The 22,466-nt window shown below is 43.7% G+C and overlaps 1 protein-coding gene across 25 annotated transcripts in view; it reads left to right on the top strand.

Moving 5' to 3' along the window:
- Positions 1–22,466, top strand: part of KALRN (kalirin RhoGEF kinase) — a 654,958-nt gene that overhangs the window by 330,329 nt on the left and 302,163 nt on the right. For 20 of the 25 annotated variants that reach the window (XM_067034409.1, XM_067034405.1, XM_059064323.2 and 17 more), the window contains 3 exons: positions 7,127–7,318; positions 18,083–18,291; positions 21,611–21,785. In XM_067034409.1, coding sequence (XP_066890510.1) covers positions 7,127–7,318; positions 18,083–18,291; positions 21,611–21,785 — 576 coding nt within the window. The remainder of the gene's footprint in view (positions 1–7,126; positions 7,319–18,082; positions 18,292–21,610; positions 21,786–22,466) is intronic. The other 5 variants (XM_067034412.1, XM_067034411.1, XM_067034423.1 and 2 more) reach the window with 1 other exon arrangement.

The raw sequence follows: 22,466 nt of genomic DNA, 5'->3' as shown, positions 1-22,466 counted from the left end.
AACATCGATGCCAGTTCTGGGTCAGTTTTGATTGATTTTTGTTTGCCTCATAAGTTATGTTTTCCTGCTTCTTTGTATGCCTGGTAATTTTTTACTAGATACCAGACATTGTGAATTTTACCTGTCAGTTGCTGGATATTTCTGTATTCTTATAAATATTCTTAAACTTTGTTCTGGGACACAGTTAAGTTACTTGAAAAAAGTTTAATCCTTTCAGGTCTTTCTTTTAAAATGTGTTAGGGAATGCAAACTGGTACAGCCACTATGGAGGACAGTATGGATGTTCCTTAAAAAATTAAAAATAGAGCTACCATATGATCTAGCAATCTCACTCCTGGGCATATATCTGGAGAAAACCATAATTCGAAAAGATACATGCACCCCAATATTCATTGCAGCACTATTTACAATAGCCAGGACATGGAAACAACCTAAATGTCCATCAACAGAGGAATGGATAAAGAAGATGTGGTACATATATACAATGGAATATTACTCAGCCATAAAAAAGAACAAAATAATGCCATTTGCAGCAACATGGATGGACCTAGAGATTCTCATATCGAGTGTAGTAAGTCAGACAGAGAAAGACAAATATCATGATATTGCTTATATGTGGAACCTAAAAAAAGGCTACACATGAACTTATTTACAAAATAGAAATAGAGTTACAGATGTAAAAAATAAACTTTTGGTTACTGAGGGGTAAGGGGGAGGAGGGATAAATTGGAAGATTGGGACTGACACATACACACTACTATATATAGAATAGATAACTAATAAGGACCTACTGTATAGCCCAGGGAACTCTACTCTTTTCCCTATATGGGAAAAGAAGCTAAAAAAGAGTGGATATGTGTATATGCATAATGGATTCACTTCACTGTACACCTGAAACTAACACAACATTGTAAATCAATTATACCCCAATAAAAATTTTTTAAAAAATGTGTTAGGCAAGACCAGAGAAGTACTCAGTCTAGAGCTAATTATTTACCTTAGCTGAGGCAAGACTCAACTGAGTTCTCTACCCAATATCCTGTGAATCACAATGTTTTGCGGTCTAACTGGTAGAAACAGGTACTATCCCTCATCCAGTGAGAGTACTGCATGCTGTTACATCCAATCCTTTCAAGTGGTTCTTTCTCCAGCCTTGGGTAGTCTCCTCACACACAGATGCATCCTCTGTAGATCTGCCCCAGATTGGGTAAGGAGTGTGAGAGAAGGAGTGTGAGAGAGATTTATTAGTCAACTATAAATTACTACTCAAATGGCATTACCTTGATCTGCCTGCATTCACTGATGTCAAGATCCAGAGATAAGTATATGCCTCCCTAATGCCTGTGCTTCTATGTCTGTCTGTCTGTCTCTTTTATTTTGTTAGTGTTTGTGTCCTTTTGCTGCTTTCCTCTCACTGCTCATTGGTCCCAACAATGCAACCTGGAAAAAAAATCATCAGGAGGGGAGTTCTATCCTGGCCCTCTGATAGTTGCGTTCTTCAGTCCATACTGCCTCTTTTGAATTATAAGAGTAACTTTTGGCCTCATCCTTCCTCATCCCCAGAGCATAGGGCCAAGAGGGCTAACTTCATATTATCAAGGAGGCCAACTCTTAACACCGGAAATGTTTTTACTGACTGCCTCTCCCACACCTTGCCTGAAAAAGCCGGCCTCCTGTCCCTCTGCTTCAGCCTAAGAAGTCTGAAACCACAGCTGTATTGCTGGGATGCCCATGTTTTTAGTTATCCTAGAATGCTCTGTTTCAAAAAGTAATGAGGGCTTCCCTGGTGGCGCAGTGGTTGAGAGTCCGCCTGCCAATGCAGGGGACACGGGTTCGTTCCCCGATCCCACATGCCGCGGAGTGGCTAGGCCCATGAGCCATGGCCGCTGAGCCTGCACATCTGGAGCCTGTGCTCCGCAACGGGAGAGGCCACAACAGTGAGAGGCCCGCGTACCGCAAAAAAAAAAAAAAAAAAAAAAAAAGTAATGAGTGCAGGCTGCAGAAGGAGAAATGGAAGGTACAGGCATACCTCAGAGATATTGTGGGTTCAGTTCCAGGCTGCTGCAATAAAGCGAGCCACATGAATTTTTTGTTTCCCAGTGCATATAAAAGTTTTGTTTGCACTATACTGTAGTCTATTAAGTGTGCCCAGAGCATTATGTCTAAAAAAAACAATGTATATGCCTTAATTTAAAAATGCTTTATTGCTAAAAAATGCTAACCATAATCTGAGCCTTCAGCAAGTCATAGTAGTAACATCAAAGATCACTGATCAAAGATCAACAAAGATAATGATAATGAAAGAATTTAAAATATTGCAAGAATTACCAAAATGTGACACAGAGACATGAAGTGAGCAAATGCTGTTGGAAAAACAGTGTTGATAGACTTGTTCAACGCAGGGTTGACACAAACCTTCAAGTTGTTAAAAAAAAAAAAAAAAAAGCAGTATCTGCAAAGCACAATAAAGAAGTGAAGATGAGATTTTATGCCTTTTGACATAAGGGCTTTTACCTGATGGACACGGGCATGGCAGGGGAGGGAAGAACAGGAAGTACAGCCATCTGTATGGCCCAAATCTCTGACTCAGGGCTCTGGCTACCACAGTCCCCGCTGGAAAGCCCCAGGGGCTGAGGGATTGATATCCCCGCACTCATAACCCATTTTCGCAACATCAATTAGGAAATGTCAGCAAGGGGCCAAACCCAAGACAGGGGGTAGGAGGCTGGAGAACCAAAGAATACCTAGGAACTGCACTCATAGTGAAGTTGGACTCTGGCCCTGGGGCAGGTCAGAAGGTGAGCAGAAGCCTATTGTGATCCTTGCCCCAATTTGTGTCAATGACAAGCATCAGTGTATTGCTCTGTTAATACTTTAGTTGGTATTCTGTAAGCACATTCTTGTTTCAGGACTGTGCCAGGAGGTAGGATAAACCAAATGGTATTGAACATTGAACATGAATTCTAGCATGTGAGGTCTTATACCAAGTAGTGGATGAGGACCAAGGATTGAATATTAGGATTGGTGGGGATTAATGTATTCTTTAATTATTCATCCATTCACTAAAATTTTATAGAGCACTTATTTGGCGCCAGGCACTAAGGGAAAGATGTGAAAGGCTTTACCTGCCCCTAAGTGGATGAGAAAGGCAAACATTTGCATTAGAATATGGCAGGTACCAAGGAGGGAGTTGGCACAGGTCACTCTGGAGCTCAGAGGAGTGCATCTAAGCCAACCTTGGGAGAGAAGTGTATCTCAGGGTACACCTCCTGAAAGAAGTGACACCTGGGCTGGGCTGGGTCTTAAAGGGTGAGTATGAGTTGGTCATATATAAAACGTGGGGGAAGGACACCCCAGGCAGAAGCACAGGGGAAGATGCAGTGCTGTGAGTTTCTGGAAGTGGAAGCAATTTGTTTCACAGGCTGTTTGTAGGGGAGTGATGTGAGTTGAAGCTGAAGGGAAAAAGCAGGTGTCAGGTGAAGAAGAGCCTTGCACGACACCCTGAGTTGTTTTACCCCGAAGTCAGGGGGAAGCCCCTGAACTGTTTTACGTGAAAGAGAGGTGTGACTGGATTTGAATTTAAGAGGCTCTTTCTGGTCGTGATGGGGAGGAGGGCTGGGTAGCGGGTGGAGCAGGGACCCCAGATTTTAGTGCTGACCCTGTTGCCCTACTCCCTGTCTCTGTTGTCCCTCTCTCTCTATAAAATGTATTATCAAGCTCTTCCCTGCCTTATCCAATGTGATTTCCTGCCACTCTCCAATTTTAGTCAGGTTGGCTCAACTTATCCAGACATGACATGATCATTCCCATCTCTGAATCTTGTTTGTTCAACAGACATTTAGTAAGTGCCTGTTGTGTACCAGCCATGGTATCTGGCGTGAAGAACTAGAGACGAGTGAGACATGGGACCTTCCTTTAAGGGGTACACAGACCAGTACCTGGGGAGATACCCAGGGAAACACATCATTACCACGAGCATGAGAGCAGCTGTGGTATGGGATAAACAGAGCACAAAGGGAGACAGTCCTGTCCATGAGAAACCCCTCCTTCTCTGCTAAATCCTGCCCATCCTCAGGCTTCTGCCTTCATCTGTAGAGAGGCAGGGTAGTGTCTCTAGATACTATACCCCAGTCATACTTCTCTTCTACATACAGCTGTTCAGTGCTTTGCCACTACCTTGGACCAAAACAACTTAGCATGGCGTGCAAGGCCCCTTTTCATCTGATAGGGCGTGCGAGGCCCCTTTTCATCTGATAGGGTAGTTTGATGTGGAGCTTGGGCTCTGAAGGCAGACAACAAGATTTTAATCTTGTTTCTGTCACTTTTGAGAAATGTGACCTTAGCCAGAAATACTTTTTGCCTCAGTTTCTTTATCTGTGAAATGGGGCTGATGGCTGTATCGACTTCCTAGGGTTATTGTGAAGATTAAACGAGTTAATACACATGGTCCTTGGCATGTGAGAAGTATTCAGTCATTATTGGCTACTATTATTTGGTTTTCACTCATTTTCTTCTTAGCACCTATATCATGCCAGGAAACGTTAATCCCTAATTATTGTGCTGCTTGCCCCGTTTAATGTGTTGTCACTTTATTTCTCTCAAGGGTGATTTTATTCTCCTTTGAGGCAATATACATCGTATATGTATCTGTACTCCTGAGACACCTACAGTGTTGGGTATGTGTTAGGTTGACCAGCCATCCCCATTTTCCCAGGACTGAGAGGCTTTGCAGGACACGGGACTTTCAGTGCTAAAACCAGAAAAGTCCTGGGCTAACCGGGACAAGCTGTCTACCTTACATGCAGCGGAAACTTCATTTTTGCTTTTTAGTTACCTCTTATTTGTCCCAAACTTAACTTGAAAGCAAGCTTGCTTTGGCTTGGCATAAATTTTTATTTATTGGCTAGAAACTACAAAGTCATAACCTTTTTTGGGGATTTCTTGAGATTCCCTAAAGTTTAAAGTGAAAGATTTGAAAGATCCTTGAAAAAACTCTCTCCCATCGGGTCTGGGTATATTTACTAAAAATTGCAGGCAACCCACTAAGAGGCTTCCTTAACCTGGCCCACAGCCCCAGAGGGGCTCCTGCCTATCATTTCCCATCTCTCCCGGCATTTCCATCATGATTCTGAGTACTTCCTTCATTTGCTTTCCAGAATCAATATACTCTTACTTAACTCAGTGGCAAAGCCTCTTTCCTCTCATAAGTATCATCTGTTTTTCCATGAATCCCCCAAGTGGGGCCGAAGGATTTTTCTTCCTTTTCATCCCCACTCCCAGCCCCAGCCCCAGCCCCATCTCACCTGCTCTGGGGACAGTGTTTACCTTGGGCAGTTGCTTGTCAGATGGCATTCCTTAAAGATCCATTAGGGCCTCTCTTGGCATCCCTTGAGGCCATGACAAGTGTTTACTGCAAGCCTGCTCATCCTCTGTAGTTCCATCAAGAAGCTGGGTCAACAGTCTTTGGGGTCTTCCACCTGGTGTATTAGTGTGCTAGGGCTGCCATAACAAAGTACCACACACGGGGTGACTTAAACAACAGAAATGTATCGCCTCACAGTTGTGGAGGCTAGAAGTCCAAGAACAAGGTGTCAGCAGGGTTGTTTTTTTTCTGAGGGATGTGAGGGAGAATCTGTTCCATGCCTCTCTCTTACCTTCCAGCAGTTTGCTGGCACTCTTTGGCATTCCCTGGCTGGTAGACACATCCCCCGATCCCCGCCTTCAGCTTCACACGGTGTTCTCCCTGAGTGTGTGTCTGTCTCTTCACGTGGCATTCTTTTTTGAAAGACAGCAGATACGTTGAATTAGGGGTCCACCCTACTTCACTATGACTTGAGCTTAACTAATTACATCTGCAATAACTGATTCCAAATAAGGGTCCCATTCTGAGGTACTGGGGGCTAGGACTTCACCGTGTGAATTTAGAGGGGGACACAATTCAACCTTTAACACCCAGGTCTTCAGGTGAGTCTAAAGAACTCTATGGGGGAGCGGAGGCCACTTCAGATATGGGCAAAGTAAAGCACCATACAGTCATTGCTCCAAAATCCATTCTAGTTCTCCACTCGCTTTGCATTCGATCCTGACTGTTTCTGCCGCCGGATTTACACCGTCACCAGTAACCACTTGTTCACCATTCTGTAGGTCATTGTGTCGCTACAGGGATATTAAGAAATATAATGTACACCTGAGTCACCAACTCTAATCCAGGGTCTGTCTGGAGATCTTTTTTAAGGGAAGCCTAGTGAGGAAAGTTGTATCCATGGCATATATGTAATAACTGGAATATAGGTATTGCAGAGGCAGTGACTCCATCCTCATGGACAATAATTACAAGTTGCTTGCCTTTTAAACTGCTCTGGAGAATACAGACAGGGGTTGGGGGGAGAGTGTGTGTGAGAGTGAGTGTGTGCATGTGTGAATGTGTGTGTGCGTGTGGTAGCTTAAGATAAACAAAATCACCAGACTCATTCCCAACCTTCCTGCAAGCTTTAAACCTTCGCTGGGCGCACAGGGAATAGCCTGCATCTCCTCACTCTGGCTGTGGCTGCTTCCTTCTTTCGGTTCCCTGAGTTGCTGACCCTTTCCCCTCCAAAGAGATAGCTCCATTCCAAAAGATAAACACCAGTAGTTACAAGGGACTTGGGGGAAAAGTCGAGCAAGTCTCCCAGTTATTATTTCCCTGGCGTTCTCATATAGAAACCCAGCCGATCTTCGTGGAAGAGGTATTTCCAACTCTGGCAGTTACAGCCTGAGATGTGAGGGCAGTGATGGATCTCCGTAAGGGTAGGGGGTCAGGGCGTGCGGCCAAGGAATGGGGATTCTAGTGTGTCTCCTTGCTTCTTTCCAGGCACGGCCCACCTGGGAGAAATCCCAGGGATGCAGAAGGCACCTAGCTAGTGCCCGTTTGTTCCAAGCTGCCAGGCAGGCTGCTGGCTTGCCGAGAGGCGGCGGGTGAGCTGGGCGCTGAGCTCCCCCGTGCCAAATCAGGGAGCTCTGGGCTCGGCGCCCACGCCCTGCGCTCCAGCTCTGGGCAGCCCGGGGGTGGGGTGGGGGGTGTTGGGCGAAGGCGCGAAGCTCGGTTTGTGGCTGCAAGTTGACTTTCCCTCACTGTCGTTGCCGGCAGAATACTTACACCAATGCAGACAAGCTCCTAGAAGCTGCAGAGCAGCTGGCTCAGACAGGGGAATGTGACCCAGAGGAGATCTACAAGGCAGCTCGGCATCTGGAGGTGCGCATCCAAGACTTCGTGCGTAGGGTGGAGCAGCGGAAGCTTCTGCTGGACATGTCCGTCTCCTTCCACACTCACACCAAAGAGGTAAGGGCAGCAAGCAGAGGAGGGGTGTTGGCTGGGCTGCTTTGTTCCAGCAAAGGTCAGGGCAGTTTCAGAGCCCCCGAGGTCTGCCTGGGGTCCTGGCTGGTCTGGGGATTACTAGCCTCCTAAGATTGATGATATTAACAATTTGCCCCTGATAACCTGTGTTGAGGTCTCTACCAATATGGGGCAAACTTTCCTCCGCGTCTCTAGTGAGGAGGGGGCTTGGGAAGGCAGGTGGTCTGGGGAGTCTGTTAGAGCATTTAGTCTGCAGCTGGAGGAATTTGGGGATCCCTGGTATAGAAATAGTCACCGTAAGAGGCAACATTAGAGGATCAGAGACTCCCTTCCCACCCCACACCCAATTTTTCTTGGTTGCTGTTTCCTGTCAAAAATTAGAGTCCTGCAGAACTTTGATCATCTTTGCTACCAGCAAGGAACATACAGAGTTTGCAAATCTGTTCTATGTTTTTATTTTATTATTTTTTTAAGCAGAGGATTAAATCTTCCTAATGAGGTCTGCCACGGGGTGCTATCAAAGTGAAATGGTCCTCACCTTCCTCATCGTGGAGTGACAGCCAGTGAAGGAAGGGGGGACTGGGGTGCCTTCCATGCAGGAGGAAGCCAGCTGGGCTTAAATCCGGTCCCCAAATCATTCACAAAGTGGAGACAGGAGAGGGGAGGATGGATCATGTTGCATTGTTGGCAGGGCAGAAGGGCCCATAGAGAGGAGGAGGGTTGTAAACGTGCGGTTGCTCTTCGGTTCTGATTAACACGGGGCACTCTGAGATTGAGTAAGTGGCCAGTGAGGAGGCACGTTTGGCATATTCTGTAATAGCAGATGAACTCATTATGTGTGTGCCTGCTTGTGTTCCCCCCAGGAATTCATTTTAATGGAGTATTAATTAAAGTTGGATTGTACCCTAGTTAATTAAGTTGATTTTTGATATTTGAAATGCATTAAGAAGCCTGGTTGTTACTCCTTCACAGGCTTTTCTGACACTTTGTGGGAATGAATGCAAATTACTGCAGTGCCTATCAGAGATAAACATGAAAAGATAATGTTTTCTAAACTGCGATTCCCCGGGGCAGATGAAGGGCTGGGGAGCCCCGTGAAGCTGGCTCTGCTTCCTCTCTGTGGGACCTACGACCACTCTCTGATGAGTGTCTGTAAAGCCAAGGGGATTAGCTTTAATCCAGGTTTTCCTGCCTGGCTGTCTGCTTGCTTGTGGCTCACGCAGTTCTTAATAATGGTCTCAGAAACCAAAGGCATGTGTATTCTCTTTTAATTATGAGCCTGTGGGTGAGAGAATGGAGCATGAATGAACAGAAGTCATGTTCCTTGTGAGGGCTGTGAGGGTATTGGCTGCCAAGGGAGGTGATGGATGAGGTTAGTTTCCATGGAAGTGCCACTCTTGAAAAGGTGACTGAGGCTCCCAGGAACCCTTTCTAGCGGCATCTCCCACCTTCTGTACATGAAACTAGGAGGCTGGGATCCAGTCCAGATCCTGCTGCTCTAGAACCCTGTGAGCTTGTGCAAATCACTGTGTCTCTGGCCTTGGGTTGCCTCATCTATAAAATTATGCTGTCAGACTCAATGGCCCTAAGGCCCCTGATGGTTCCAATGTGAATTCAAGATTCCTTTCTTTCTCTTCTCCTCCTCTTCTTCTTTATTTGATGCTGATAATAATAATTAATAATAATAATAAATTAAGCCTGAGGTGATACAGGTGATTTACCTAGCCTAAAGATTTGGTTTATTGTAAGCACTCAATGTATATTAGGTAGTAGTTTTTTCTAATCGAGTACCTACTAGTTGTTAGGCACTTACATCATCTCGCGTAATCCTCATGAGAATCTCATGATCCAGACTTTATTGAACATATTTTCAAATGGGGAAACTAAGGCCCAGAAAAGAACTTGTCTAAGGTTACAGAGCTGCCAGTGCAGCAGAGCCTGGACCCATCTCCCTAAACTCTGCACTCATGCTCTTACCTGCTACCACACATTCTGTCCTCCTTTTTCCCTCTTGTACCTCGTCCTGTCCTCTGCTCTTCTTTCTTCTCCTTGCTCATCTTTTTCCTCGTTACCTTTTCAAACCCCAAAGCAGGGGCTTGATGGGGAGGGTAGCTCTTAGCTGAGAAAAGCAAAGTGTTCCCAGGGCTGGGGATGTGGCACACAGGAATAGTCGGGGATGCAGTTATTAACCATGGTTTTCCCAGAGAGCTTTCAAAGCTTGCTAAGCCTGGGGTCCTATTTAAACCTGAGACTTGTTTACCCACCGTGGCTCAGTGTATACAACCACATTCCTATCAAATAGTACCAACGGGAGAAGCATGATACTGGGAGCAGGTGAAGAAAGGGAGAGGGAACTAAAATGGATGGGCCCCTACAGTGCGCTTGACTATCTGCCTAGTCGATAGCCATGAGAATTGTCATTTTTTATTCTAATTTTAAAGATCAGAGAAATTATTAATTTGCCCAGGGTCTTGTAGTGAGGATGTCGTAAATGTCGGGACTGATCCCAAATCTGACTCCAAAGCCCATGCTTTTTCTCATTTGCCTTTCATATAAAGGCCAGGAAACAGAGACTTGGAGGACTTTTCTCCACCAGGGAATTCATTCAGACAGGAGGCTGTCAGGAAGTAGCATAGTCTCTTTTCTTCGGGACCTCAAAATATGAGAGAAATTAGGAGCAGTCCTGCCTAGGTGCAAAGGGATGTATGATTGTGAGGCTCTTTCTATTCAAGAGGTCTGCAACTCTCAGATCATAGAGACTCTGACTTTTTTTTCAGGATGGAAAGGAAAGCATCATTTTGAGTGGCTATCGTAGAGGGGATGCTCACAGGGGCCATCCCACAGGACTTTATGTCTGCATGTTTTCTCTCAGCTACCTTCCCATCCCCCAACTAGTCTGTCTGAGGCAGACTAGAGAATAAGCAGAATAGAGAATAAGGCAGAGTAGAGAATAAGACATGTGTATGTATGTACACACTTAGGCATATGTGTTATACACACACCTGTTAAGTACAGCAAGATCTTAGATGCCAGGGAGGTCTGATTTCCAGATCTAGAACCTCATTGAGCATGCTGTGTGCCTTTGGGAAAATTACTTACTCTCTGTTACTTTGTGATAATTAGGATGATGACTATTACAAAATTGAGTAGTACAATACTAATACCCATTTTTTTCCTAGAAGAAAACTGCCCCCCAAGTTTATTCTTAGAGGATCTCTAATGCAGGGTTAATAAGGAACTTGAGGACTCAACTCAGGCTTCATTTTTCCTTGAAGTTCTTCCCTGGGGCTTCCAACTTCCCACCCAGATGGGACAGGAGCACTGTGTGCATACCTCTTCAAGATGCTGGGATCTCACTGAGGTGATTGGAGCTTCCTCGTTAAATTGGAGGTGCTCATGTGGAGCGTACACACGTGGGTTTAGATGTGTAGATACAGATCCTACTGTATATTTCTGCTGCTGTGTCAGATACATCGTGATGCTGAATAAATATTGAATAGGTTTACTTGACAATGAGAAGTTAGTCGTTTCTCCTAAAAAATAAAATAAAATAAAATAAAATTTAAAAAGGCAGGGGAAGCCCGTTCAATCACATAGTTCATCTACTCCAGTTCTTTGACTTGAACTCTACAGACAGTGAAAACAGAGGAGGGCAGGTGGGGAATCTGAATTGCCTGTGGGGCTTTTCCTCTAGAGCCTGTATGGCAGGCAGAAATGGATTATTAGGGCAAAAGTCAGCATCCTTGGATGGGCTAATGGAGAAGGAAGTCCTGTAGTTTGCTCTCTCCCAATTCTGTTTAATACCTCTCAGGACACGCCACCTCTCAAACCTTGCTAAGTGTGGGTCCTATCTGATCCGGGTCTGTTAACTCTTGACTCCTTCCTCTTGACTCTATAGGCAAACTTCTGGCATTTGTACTCAAGGCAAGATTAGTAGCCGAGTTTACTAGTCTACAAGTCTGTGAGGGAATTTCAAGTTGCTATGGATGTTTTTCTCTCTTACAGTAAATAGAGTGAATGGAAGGATAATCTTCTGCTCAGTTTTGCTAAAGATGTTTTGCTAATTAGGATCAGAGAGGAAACCGAAGGAAGATAGATAGGAAGAAGATATCCTCCAAGCTCATTTCTTCTGCAGATTGAAGAGTCTGCTTGATTCTGTTTGCCTGCTTTGTGAATTATTGGTGACTAAAGGAGTCTGGAGGGTTAAAGCCTTCTAACCACTTCATTGCACTGTTATTAATAACCTTGAATAAATTAGAAACCATCTAAATATTCCCTGTTAAATGACTCATTAAACAAATCATAGTAAATCTATGGAGTGAAATATTATACAGTTATTATAAATCACACTGTCAAAGATAATTAATGGCATGAGAGAGGGCTTGCGGTATAACATATAAAAAACTGTATATCCATCATGGCCTCAATTTTGATCACACACATAGAATAAAGACTAGAAAGCGGTATACAAAGAAGCTAAGCATGTTATGGGTGATTTAATTTTCCTTTGCATATTTTATTTGTTTTATAAGTTTTCTTCAATGATATTTTCAATTGAAAATCAGGAACAATCTCAGTAAATGTTATTTTATAAAAAAAAAACTTCCCATCCCTACTTAGAGAGAAGAGCTACATAATAAAGAGAAGAGACAAACGTGCTTGGGACCTTCTTGAGTATCCAGAACCTCAGCTATTAATACAAATTGTGCTGAACTTTCAAATATCTTCTTTTTGCCTGGGGACAAGAGGCCAGCTGGCTCTTTGCTGGTCTGGAGAGCTAGGGGAGGATATAGGGAGAAGAATTTACCCAAGTCCTCATTTTCTTTGTCCAGGGAAAAGGCATTTGTAGCAAGTGTCATCTGCTCTGCAGAGATTGTCCAGACAGAATTCTCTCTCCTTGCTGTGTTTCCATGGAAATGCTGCAGTTGCTGGGTTTTGCAAATATCCATTTTTAGATATTTTTGCAATCATAATATGAGAGTTAAATTAACTAAGGAATGTGGCCAAGATAATCAACCTCAGCTCTTTATTAGGTAGTTTAACTAAATGCCCATTTCCATTTGTTTATAACCCTGTGAAATCATTCTTTCATGCTATTTCCTGCTCAACTAGGTACACACACGCATACCACAAATGCCACAGACACTCACATATATACATGTTTCTCTGCTCACCCACTGTAGAACCAAAACTAAATCAGTCTTCAAAAGACATAATGGCCTCAAGAACAAAACAGCTTCATCCTCTATTTCAGTTGCTAAACTGATATGGTGTTTATTTAAGAAATAAAAGCTGGTAGTCAATGCCAAAGAAAAATGATTTCTTCAGAATAAGGGAGGGGAGATTCATCCTGTGAAATTGGTGCTCCTTTCTGCATCTCTGGGGGTCAATCAGTTGTATCAGCACAATGGCTACCAGAGCCGTGCAAATGGTACAGCCAATCAGCAGGAGAAGGTGATGGTGTAAAATTACCTCTTTCCTTAACCAGTCATCCCTGAGCCTCATTGTTTCAACAAACTTCCTAGTTTCTCCCTTCCTTGTCCCTCCCTTCCTGCCCTTTTCAGTTGCCCTTTTCTCAGGCTCCCCACTATGCAAGCAGAATGGGGTCCATGCACTGGCCCTTCCTGAACTCACTGGTTTCAGCCTTAGAGCTCACCTTATGTAGGGCTTTGAAAGGCTGCCTTAACTGTCCCCCTGCCAAAGTTCTAGAAATTCTCAAATTAGGCTCATTCTTTTGGATGTAGGTATTTTTGGCCACAATTACATGTGTTCTCTGAGAGAAAGGGCACATAAAGCCATCTGAGTGTATATATCAGCATGGAACAAATAGTTATTGCCAAGCAGAGAGCAGAACCCTGAAAGAATGGTCCTCGTACAGGTGTGTTTGATCAAGAAGAGAGGGTCTGACAATCCTATTTTTATGTTGGCTCCATCTATAATTTTCCCTTTTTGTAATGTCCATGTCAGATTTGGGGATCAAAGTTATGCTTGTCTCATAAAACAGGTTGGGAAGTAAATATTATGTTTCCCTATTCGGTAGAAAAAATTAAAAAGAAGAGAGGGTCTGGAAATGGGTGAAACAGGAGGTTCTTTCTGGGGAGCAGGTGGGTTGATGGCAAAGGTGCAGTGCTAATATGTTAGACTCTAGATAAGCAGAGGGTTAAGAGGATTATCCTAGGAGAGAGAGAGGAAATGGAAGACAGTAGGAAGAAACGTGGCAGCTGCTCCCAAGCTGCCTCACTCACTCCATGATTTCACCTTGTTCTGGCAATGCCTTGTGATAGCTTGAAGTGTGAGATCATTCTGACTCAGTCTCAATGGCTCCTGATAATGAGTATAATAATAATAGACGTGGCTCTCTGATTTGTATTCCTTTCGAAGCAGTCTAGGTATGCTCTTCAAGGATAAGTCAGATAGACACATACACAGAAGGAAACCTACAGGAAATTTAGACAATATAAAAGTTACAGCCCAAGGAATGGAATATGGATCCTTACTCGTAGTTTAGTAACACTGACGTTTACGTTCGTTCACTTTGTGCTTCAGAGGTGCTTACAACAGTTATGAGCGTGCAATTTAAGCTTGTTGACACCAGGGGGCGACTGTGTGCATGTTTCTGGGCATTCCCTGTGGCTCCCTACTCAAGCTTTCCAGGTGGTAAAAGTAACTTGGTGGTGCAATTATCCTTGAACCGTTGCTAACTTTTGGTGTCTTAGTGTGAAAGCCGTGATTGTAGTTTTTCAGTTTAGAGAATCATTTCTATTACTACCCTCTTCTTTACCTCAGTTTCTGAAGAGAAACCATAGCATGTTAGAGTTGGAAGGGATTTTAGAGATAAGTGAGATAAATCACAAACACACACCTACACACACAGTAATGCACATGCACTTTAAGTATGAAGTAATTGAAGTAAAGTAGTTTTCCCATGAGTATGGAACTAGCCAGACAAGGGAAGAATCAAGAATCATTTCCAGTAAATATCAATTCCATTCAACAACTCCTTTCTCTCTGGGTTGTTTTGTTTTGTTTTTACAGAAGGAAAAATAGAGAAAGATGTCACTAACCCTTTGTCTATGGTGCTGTAATTCCCTTCCCTTTCTCTGAGTCAAATTCCCTAGCAATTTTATTTGACATTTTATCCTCTTGAAGGTAGACTGGCCCCTTCCTTTCCTTATCAGGCTGATGACCACTGGGCTGAGCGGCATCTAATGTTGTACTTGATTGTTTATCTCTTAGCTGATTTTCCTTAGCAGTAGGTTTTAATCTACCTTAGACAAGAGTTTCTTTATAATATAGTAGACTATATGGCCAGAAATCTGAGAAATCAACTTCAATTCATTAATCAGAGAATTTTGGTGGGGAGGACACAGTTTTTAAATGATATTGACTCCTGAGGTCAGTGTATTATCGACGTACCCAATCTTTCTCTAGTCTTTTTGTTTGTAACACTGACACCTCATCTTTGGCAAGTTTGATCTTTGACTGTCCCTACAATTTAGCTGCATGACCACCAGGCGGAGGGAGTTTCATGAGTCATGGTGGATTTCCTCAGAAGGGAACGATGCTGACTTTCTTCCCTAGACCTACACCAGAGGTGTTCAAGTTTTTGTTAAAGAGGGGGGGAAAAAGGAACTCCAAGCTGTGAAGCCATTAAAATAGCTTAAGGATGGTACTGAGAATAAAATTATCCTAAATAAAATAAAATCCTCAAGATATCTGTAAGCCTCTGTCCTCTGTCTCTTATTCCTGTAACGGGAGTGCCAGCTCCATCCTGAGCAGTCTTGCATCTCAGTGCCTGTCCTCCGTTGACACACTGAGTTTATTTTCCTTAAGTGCCCTGCTTCCTGTCCACAATTTTAATCTCTCTCTCTTCACATAGTCTTTTCTTTTCTTGCTTTTTTTTTTAAAAGAAATATCTAGACTTTTCAGTCTCTAGGCTTTCTTTCTATATCCCAGGACAAAGCTGCAAAAACAGACAGAAAAGAGGGGCCCAGCTCATCCTAGCATATTGAAAGATCAAATCCAGTATTGATCTTTTGCCAATTTCAAAATGAAGGAGTATTTCAAACTTTCTCTCTGTCTTCTAGTGGGAACTAGAGGTGGCTTGCATGAAAAATATCTTTTCAATATAATAATATCTAGCACTTGCATAGCACTTACTATATGCCAGGCACTGTTTCTAAGTGATATAATACATCTGTGTGCGGATGTCTGTGTGTGTGTGTACAAATAAATACATATGTATATATATTTATTGGTATATATATCTGCATACACACACATATATCTCACTTATTTGTGTGTATATGCACACAGATAACACACACATATATATCAACTTATTAGTAATCTTTACAACTCTGTGGGTGTAAGAACTATTACTGTTCCCATTTTATTGACAAGGGAAACTGAGGTGCAAAGATGGTAGGTTACTTACTCAAGGTTATGTGGGAAATATGTGGTAGAACTGGGGTTTGAAACCCTTTCATTATTTCCTTCTTTCTTCCTTCTTTGCTTGCTTGCTTTCTTTCTTTCTTTCTTTCTTTCTTTCTTTCTTTCTTTCTTTCTTCTTTTAATTGAAGTATAGTTGATTTACAATGTTGTGTGGGGTCTGAAACTCTTAACCACTATGCTATATTGCCTCTCTATACAATAATTTTTCAGAGATTCCGTTATCTCATACCCAAGGACTTCAGCACATCTAGAAAATGGTTTTGCTCTAGGCAAAATGACAGCCAGAAAGTCTGAAGTAATTTTAAGTTATAGTGACCAATATCCTGAACTTCCTAATTTCATACTGGTTTGAAATATATACATTCATACCTGTAGGAATATGTATCCCAGCTTTAAATGGTCTGGAAAACTTGTTTTGTGTTTTACAACAAAAACTTATTTGTAAAGAAAATAAACTGAATTAATTACAACCAGACACAAGCTACTAAATGACAGGAACACTGAATAATAATAATTCGTATTCCTTATAGCTATCATCACAATGTTATAGGCTTATTGATAATGCTATTTGTTTATTTAAAGCATTGATAATAAGTAAATAATTTATTTCTCATAATCTTTTAAGTGAGCAGGGCAAATCTTATTCTTCCCATTTTGTAGATTAGGAAACTGAGGCTCAGAGAGGTTTTCGCCTGTCCAAAAAGAACATTCTTTATACCCCATTATTTGCTACCTCGAGGGCTTGTTAATCTTGTGAACTCAACCTCTTCTGCCATACTTAGGGCCTTTCCTCTCTAAAGAAAAAAGAATAACTTGTCCAAGATCTGAAGACTATTTTTGTCTCTCTTTATTGTCTCTTTTTTAATCCCTTGTTCCAAAGGCCATACCATGATTTATCATACTGGGAACCAACAAGATGAAATAGTATTCTTAAGGTGAATTTTTTTTTTTTTTTGGTACGCGGGCTTCTCACTGTTGTGGCCTCTCCTGTTGCGGAGCACAGGCTCCGGACGTGCAGGCTCAGTGGCCATGGCTCACGGGCCCAGCTGCTCTGCGGCACGTGGGATCTTCCCGGACCGGGACACGAACCCGCGTCCCCTGCATCAGCAGGCGGACTCTCAACCACTGCGCCACCAGGGAAGCCCTTAAGGTGAATATTTATCCATGTTTTTAACATGGGAGACTTACAGAATGTTAGAACCATAAGGTAACTAACCATTTTATTTTATGCTCTCCCCAGCCTATTTTATACACAAAGTCTTGGAGAGCAAAGGGTATAGTGATTTACTCAAAGGCACCACAAGTTATAGGAAGAACAGAGGCCACAATCCACATCTTCTGGCTCCTTCTATGAATTTTTTCTCTCTACTGGCTTTTCTCCTGGTGGATCCATGAGCTTATCTTTCCTGCTAGTCAAGTGAAGATTCCTTGTTTCTAAGCAAACATCAGACTCATCTTTCCCTCTACAATTCATGAAAATGCTCAATGAGAGTAGTTAGAAGTGGAGCACTGTGGCAGGCCACTGGAGATCTATTTTCAGTATGAGGAAGAGCTATTAATAAATGAGTTTTCAGTAATTCAACTCCTCATCATTTTCAGTACTTATTCCATTCAAAATGCTATACTTAGCTTGTTTAAAGTTGTCTGACCAGTAATATCATCCTGACTGCATTTCATCATCTTGAATACCATGGGAGAAATGTCTCATAGTTACATTGAAATTAAGATAAGCTACATCTTTAGCATTCAACTTTCTAACCAACCAAGCAATCCTGAAAAGAACAAAATAATTTAGCATAGCACATATTTTCTTAATTAATCTTCATTTGGTTCTTACTGAGTGTCACATTCTTTCTTACATATTTGTAAAATCATGATACATTTCCAGGAATCAACATCTAGCTTCCTGGAGGAAGTATGCAGAGCCGTCCTTTATGAAAGATGAAATAATATTTGTCCATCACCAGTTTCCTTTACTTCCCAGTCACTCAAAAATGAGTGAGCTTCCTGCTCTAAGACCCCAGTTTCCCTAAACCACTGGGAAGTAAGGCTGAGGGTGGTTCCTGTCCTTCAGGAATGCCAGCACTAAGGGAGTAAACTTAACAGAGATGTGTAGTGAATATAAATACAGAAATGTAAACTGACCCATAGGGGTGCTGATTAGAAGGACAGTCTGATACCACACTGACTGTTTGAGGGTAGGTTGGGTGACCTCAGTTCCACTCTCTTGCCCTTAACCCCAGCCCTGGCCTCTCCCATGTGCCCTGAGTGGAGTCTCTGCTCTCTCCCCCGCAGCTGTGGACATGGATGGAAGACCTTCAGAAGGAGATGCTGGAGGATGTCTGTGCAGACTCTGTGGATGCGGTCCAGGAACTGATCAAGCAGTTCCAGCAGCAGCAGACCGCTACTCTGGATGCCACACTCAACGTCATCAAGGAGGGCGAAGACCTTATCCAGCAGCTCAGGTCAGCGCCTCCCTCCCTGGGGGAGCCCAACGAGGCCAGGTCAGCATGGGCGGTGCTTTCCAGTGGGAAATGCCTCGGACTAGACGCGAGATAAGTCACCATGTTATGGTCTTGGCTCAGCCGCAGCCAGCTTTGTGGTCTTGTGTGCGCTTTGGTTTCTCCATCTGTCAGATATAAAAATGCATGCACCATACCCAACTTGAATTTAGAGTGGAATAGTCAATGGAAAAGCTCTGATGTTTCAAAGCATTACGTATCATTTGAAGACATTATTCAGCGATCAATAAGTAATATAAATACAACAAAAATTTAAATACATAGTATCTTCATTAAGAATGATGGCATAGTTGGTCATGTGGAGAAATAGCCATTATGGAATATAGTGTTATTTGGCATCTGTTCTCAGGCTGCCTCTGACTTCTAGTGCTCCAGTTGGTGAAATGTAACCCCAAATGGTTGCCTTTGACCCTGTGAGAATGTAAGGAGTGTGTGATGTGTGATGTGTCCCACTGTGCTCTCCACTTACCCACATATGACCTGTCCACCATTTTTTGCTACCCAGAAAATAAAACCCCTTCTCTATTGCCCTAAACAAAAATAACTAAGAAGGAATCTTAGAAAATCCTACCTGATACCTTATATTCATTTAGAATCACCCACACCGTTGCCTCCTTTCTATTGGCATCAGTGTCTAGTTTCCTGTCCCTGTCAAGGGCATCGGCTCCTCAGGTAAAGTGTCATGAGGCCTTGAGCAAGCCCTCAGCAACCAGCTCTATGCCCAGGTGCTGTGTAAATAGGATTTGATGGCACTGATGATGTCTGCCTGCGGGGACTTGTTTGTATCCTCAAATCACTGAATGCCGGGACCTCTGCCAGCTCTGGACAGAAATAATCTCATCAACAAGTCCCAGGACAGTTCTGGAGCCAGAGGGAATTACTTCAGTTGGAGAGGGCTTCCCCACCACCCCATACCAGTTGTCCAATTAAATAAACAATGATAGCTTACCTTAAGATGGCCCTGGCATGTTTTTCTGTTGGATTAATCATTTCTATTCCAAACATGCACATGAGATGTTCTGAGTCCTCTTTTGCATACCAATGAGACAGCCTCTTTCCCTTCTTCCCCCAATTCACCGTCATGAATATATAATATGTGACAGTTTTATCTGCCTACCTAGGAAACTCCACTGTTACTTGCTTCTGAAGAAAATTCCAAATAGCAGGCAGCCACTTAACCTCTCTGGGCCTCAGCTGCTTTGTCTGTGTGATTAAGGGGTTCACTCTAGGAGCTTGTCATCTCTAGAATTCTGTGATGGCTTTTGCATTTTCTCTCCAAATACTTTTCACAAGCTTGGCTAGCCTCTCTGTGGGGCTGGGTCTGTGGAGGTGCCACTCGCTCTTATCCCCTTCCAACCTTGCGCCATACCTGAGGGCTGAAGGCTACTCAGTGATGGTAAAGGCAACGAGGTTGCTGATGCCTGTCCTACAAGTTTAAGTTCCATGGACTTTGGAGAGGACCACAGGCGTGTGACAAGAAACACTGGCGACTGTTCGTCCCCCCACCAGTCTGATGCTAGCCTGGACTCCCCTCCCTGATATCAAGACAAGTCAAAGAAAAAAAAGCAAACGATGCCTAGTGGACATTGGCAGGATGTCTCACACATACCAGCACACACATCTTCCCTAGGCCTCCACGACTCCTGTGGCACTGATCACCGAAGCACCTAAGGTGATTTTTATATCACCTCTATGATTCCTAGTGAATGTGACACTGACAGAGACGCTGAACAAAGTGCCCAGAAATCATCCTCTTCCTTCTGGAAGCTGGGTGATAGAGAAAGACTGAGGGGAGCCGTCAGAAAGAGTAGTCATATCCGCCCTCCTCAGCAAATGCATAAGGCACAGTGTTGAGTACTCCTCCTGAGTTCTTTCTGTAGTTGGGGGAAGCTGTGCAGTAGTGGGCTTTCATGCCCAAATAGGTCAGGGTGAGAAGGGAGGAATCAGAAGCTCTCTAGATGACTGAAAGAGGGAGGCTCTTGACAAACTGGCTTTGTGCTCCATCTAGAAACAGTGTGAGCTCAGATACCATTGCTTCTGAGACAAACACAGGCCAGAAGGACCTGGTTTTCAGAAAGGCTGCTGATGAGACCATTCAAAACTAATGATTTTCCCCTCTGACTTCTTCAACTGTGTCAGAAACTAAGGTATCATGAGATAATGAATGTGCTTGTTTATTTCAAGTTTCAGGGCTCTAGCTTACTCAGTCAAGGCCCGGTAGAATCTAAACTTCTTGAACTCCACAGTTTTCCTATTATAATGTACTCTGGAGGTGTCACCACCACTTGTGGTGAGCAGATCAATTTGTCTGAGCAGATCAATATGTTTATCTCTTGGTTCCCTCTATGGCATGCCACCTCCCCTTGCTTCTGTTGTATAGACCCTCTCTGCTCAGAAAGCCCACCCCTAGCGTCTACTCAGCTCATCCTTTTCTTCTAACAACCAATTCTGGGCTCATCCTCTCTGAAGCCTTTGTTGGTTGTTGAGCCTCTTGTGCCCTAGCTTCTACTCCACAGCTGGACCCATCTGCAATCAGCACCTGACACGTCACTGTCCTTTCAGGATTAACAGTCATTCGTACAGCACGTTGCTGGTCACAGAACACGGTTACACATGCCATCTTCTTTAACAGCAAACTGTGCCGTGAGTAGAGCAGGGATTATTAAGCCCACTTTACAGGAGGCACCTGGGCCTCAGGGAGGTGATTTCCCAAGGTCACCAGCCCATATGTGTCAGAGGGGGACCTAAGCCAGGCTTGCAGCCTCCAGACCCCATGCTTACCTAACTATAGCTTGAAGCCTGTGTAATAACACTAGCCCATAACTTTGGCATGGACTTACAAAGGGGACAAATAATTTTGGCAGCCATGATCTCATTTTAACCATGATCCTGTGAGGTAAAACTAGGAAGGATTTTTTTTTTTACGTATGCCTTAATTTATCTACCCTTATGTATCATGATATGTGTATTTGTGTATGTGTGTCTTGAAATATGTATATATTAGACTACATATATGTGTGGAACCATTCTATTTCTGTAACATTTGTGCAGCCCTTTTGCATGCATTATTTCATTTGATCCTGTCATAATTCTCTCTGAGGAATAAGACAGCAGCCAGCCTTAGAGCTATAGTGCTGTGAACCCCAAAGAGGGTACAGTAGCTTTGGCTCACCTACTAAGCAGACAGTGCCAGGCTCACAGTAGATTCCCGTCCCCCTCACTCAGACGAGGAAGGCCCCCTGCTCCTCTGTCACTGTGAACATGTCAAGGCCCCTCCCTTCTCTCCCCGGCTCTGCCACAGGGACTCGGCCGTGTCCAGCAACAAGACGCCCCACAGTAGCTCCATCAGCCACATCGAGTCGGTGCTGCAGCAGCTTGACGATGCCCAGGTGCAGATGGAGGAGCTGTTCCATGAGCGAAAGATCAAGCTGGACATCTTCCTGCAGCTGCGCATCTTTGAGCAGTACACCATTGAGGTACAGGTGGGGAGGAGGTGCTGGGCAGGTGAGGTGGCCGAGGGCAGTGCCCCGGGAACTGGAAGGACTGCTGCGCAGTCGCCTAAGGGGATTGGAGGGGATTATGCATCCTGATATGTTTCTGGGAATCAGCAAGTTCACGTTCCACCGTGTTGGAGTCCTTCCAGTCCCCCTCACCCAGGCTGCCAAGCAGAGCCCCTCTCCTCGCTGTCTGTCTGGGATTACTCCATTGAGAAGGGTTTTGTTGGCTTGCGTTGGACTCCTACTTGGCACTTTGGTTCCTGGAAGACTGTGGAGTTGGCTGTTTGGTGACCGAGGCAGACTTGTTGGATTCTATAACTTCCTGAGTAGGAAGGCGATAAAATTAGGTGGTCTCCTCAGCTGGTAACTGTAGATCAGGGATTAGATGGACTCACACAGCAGCCAGGAAGTCAGGAGCCACAGGAAGGAGGACCCGAATCCTTAGTTTGCTTTCTGCTTATTAAGAAAGTAAGCATATGTGAAGGACATTTGCTGGTTCATTTCCTTGACTCCTCACTTCATTCTGGGAAGGTCAGAATCCGCTGTTCTGGTATATTTATGTCCTCTTTGTGATGCCTATTAATACTGTCTGCCCCACATAATATCCACCTTTTATTATCTTCTGCTTTGACAGTAACTAAAGCCAGGCCAGTAGGGTTT

The sequence above is a fragment of the Kogia breviceps genome, chromosome 5 (genome assembly GCF_026419965.1).
Source record: "Kogia breviceps isolate mKogBre1 chromosome 5, mKogBre1 haplotype 1, whole genome shotgun sequence".
Taxonomy (NCBI): domain Eukaryota; kingdom Metazoa; phylum Chordata; class Mammalia; order Artiodactyla; family Physeteridae; genus Kogia; species Kogia breviceps.
The sequence above is the reverse complement of the archived record's forward strand: the minus strand, read 5'-3'. Positions and strand labels throughout refer to the sequence as shown.